The sequence below is a fragment of the Penaeus monodon genome, chromosome 40 (genome assembly GCF_015228065.2).
Source record: "Penaeus monodon isolate SGIC_2016 chromosome 40, NSTDA_Pmon_1, whole genome shotgun sequence".
Taxonomy (NCBI): Eukaryota; Metazoa; Arthropoda; class Malacostraca; order Decapoda; family Penaeidae; genus Penaeus; species Penaeus monodon.
In genome coordinates this window covers 4301317-4303816 of record NC_051425.1, presented here as the reverse complement: position 1 = coordinate 4303816, position 2500 = coordinate 4301317, and the positions used below count along the sequence as shown (strand labels likewise).

Below are 2500 nucleotides of genomic sequence, written 5' to 3'. Positions count from 1 at the left end.
GCGCTTTTGGTGCGCCTAACGCCGGCGTCGGCCCTATTTTCCTTTTCGGCTGCGGTGGCTTCGCCGCTGCCGCTTTCGGGGGGCGCCTCTGCGCACGCGCCACCGCGACTTCCTCCTGGCGACTGGATGGGGGCTCCTCCACGGACCTTGTGGCGGGGCCGCCTTCTCCTGTGAACGCGAGCTTCTTGCAGCGGCGACAGCGACGTCGTCGGCAGCGTTGGCGGCGGAACGCTAGTCGGGTGGGCGATCGGCCGCGACCGGAAGAACTCGAGCATAGGATCCGGCCCTTGGCGCGGCCAGGGTGGCGGAGTGCGCTCGCCGCCGTGGCTCTGGAAGACCTGGGTGGTACTTGCCCTTAGCTCATTGCCGCCGTCGATCACAAAGCGCAACCTTAGCGCCGCCCGCGACATCCTCCTGCGACGTTCAGGACACCGGCGGTAGTTGATACAGAGGAAGACGAGAACGAACACCACAACCGATGCTGCCAGCGCTCCTACAGCGATGTATATCTGGATCTCCTGGAAGTAGATACAATCAGTCCATCAACTTGTTCCAGAGGTAACTAAGAAATCACACGATATCGTGAAGCACAACATTCAGTTCCGAGTGTGTCTGTGTTTTTACTTACCATCTGTATCATTACAAGCGACCGTGTTGGCACCAGATGTCGTACTAAATATCTCTTATGCCAGTCAGAGGTTCCTTTACCTTAGGAAGGTAATATCTGTCGACTTCCGAAATGATACAGGGCAGAGATGAGGCTTGACTTTGCAACGATCCATTAAACGTAAATAAATTATCTTAAAAGTTCACTAGAAGATCACTAGAAGAACTTGTCAAGTTTATCAAGATCTATATTTATGATTATTCAGTCCTTGGCAATATTCAAGAAGTAAATGAAGAAACGTCAGAACGACTGTGTTTCTGTCACAACCGTATAACTCATCTGTCGTCAAATGAAATGCTTTGATCGTAATTTCCAAGGTGTGTTAAAATCTACTTTATAATTTTTTTGCAGACAGTTCTTATTTCTCTTATGACTACCAACTTGATGAATATGTTTACAGTGACACCTACAGTGTGTGACATTTTATTAGGCTTCTCTGTTATTCGAACTTCACATCCGGGAAATGGTAATCTGACCCTGTTCATATTCTTTGCAATGTCTCGGCTGACAATGTTCAAGTATGATTCCACCTTGTGTGATTGCATCACGACATAGCTTGCAATCACTGTCACCACGCAGACAGCAGAGTGCTTGCGAGCTATCAACAATTGAGATGCCTTGCATGTAAATACTTGATGCATTTGGGTAGTTCTATTGTAGTTGTGTGGCGCACTGGGAGCGTTCTCGTCTAGCAATCTTGCCGACCTGAGTTTGAAAATAAATAGATAAAGCATGTTCACTGCAATTCCTGTGACAAAGGACCAAGCACAGCTATGAATTCTCACCATTCGTCAGTGTTTTATGCAAGGGTAAAGAAAAAATATTCGTCTTAGGCCCTAACCATTATATATATATATATATATATATATATATATATATGTATATATATATATATATATTATATATATATATATATATATATATATATATATATATGTATTATATATTATATATATATATTATATATATAATATATATATATATATATATATATATATAATATATATATTATATATATATATATGCATATGTATATTTTTTATTATTATTCTTTTCTTTTCTCTCTCTTTCTTTTTCTTTTTATTTATTTATTTTTTATCTTGGACAGGATACGTATGTGTTTGTGTGTGTCTGTATATATATATATTATATATATATATATATATTATATATATAATATATATATATATATATATATATATATATATATATATATATACACATATATATATATATATACATATATATATATATATATATATATATATATATATATATATATATATATATATATTATTGTTGGAATTTTGCGAAAATATTTATCGCCCGCCACGCAGGCGCACAAGCGAGAGCAGTCACTGGAAGCATGTGTAGAACAGTATCAAGGCAAATGTCAAACGTTGATGGATTTTTTTTCGTTCGTGTCTCGGTTAGTTGATTCGAGCACAGGTAACCTAAAAAGTTTGGTAAATTTCTAAACTTTTTTCCACATATCATTTTGTAATATGTGAATTGTTTGTAATATATATATATATATTTTTTTTTTATCATATCTAAGTAATATAACTTTGTGTGTGTGTGTGTGTGCTTACATTGACATTGTCTGTTTGCACCATTGTTGATGTATTTTCTCAGAAAATATTCTTAAAATATTTTACAATTTTTTGTTTTTGTATCTCATGGTTATGGCCTCTGCTTCTTGGTCTATAGACAAGAGTTTCAACCTTTTCGAAAAAAAGGGATGAAGCCAGTGATGGTGATGATGTTAACGAGGTCGTAGAATATGACTCCCTCAGAAGGCAATGACGAGGTGAGGAAAGCGTGTGATACGGA

At 38.0% G+C, this 2500-nt stretch overlaps 1 protein-coding gene across 1 annotated transcript in view; it reads right to left on the bottom strand.

Annotated features, from left to right (window-relative positions):
• Positions 1-2500, bottom strand: part of LOC119597960 (serine/arginine repetitive matrix protein 1-like) — a 7544-nt gene that overhangs the window by 900 nt on the left and 4144 nt on the right. Inside the window, 2 exon segments of the mRNA XM_037947627.1 lie at positions 1-518; positions 1078-1372. The exon segment at positions 1-518 is cut by the window's left edge and continues 485 nt beyond it. Of these exon segments, the coding sequence (XP_037803555.1) occupies positions 1-518; positions 1078-1372 (813 nt within the window).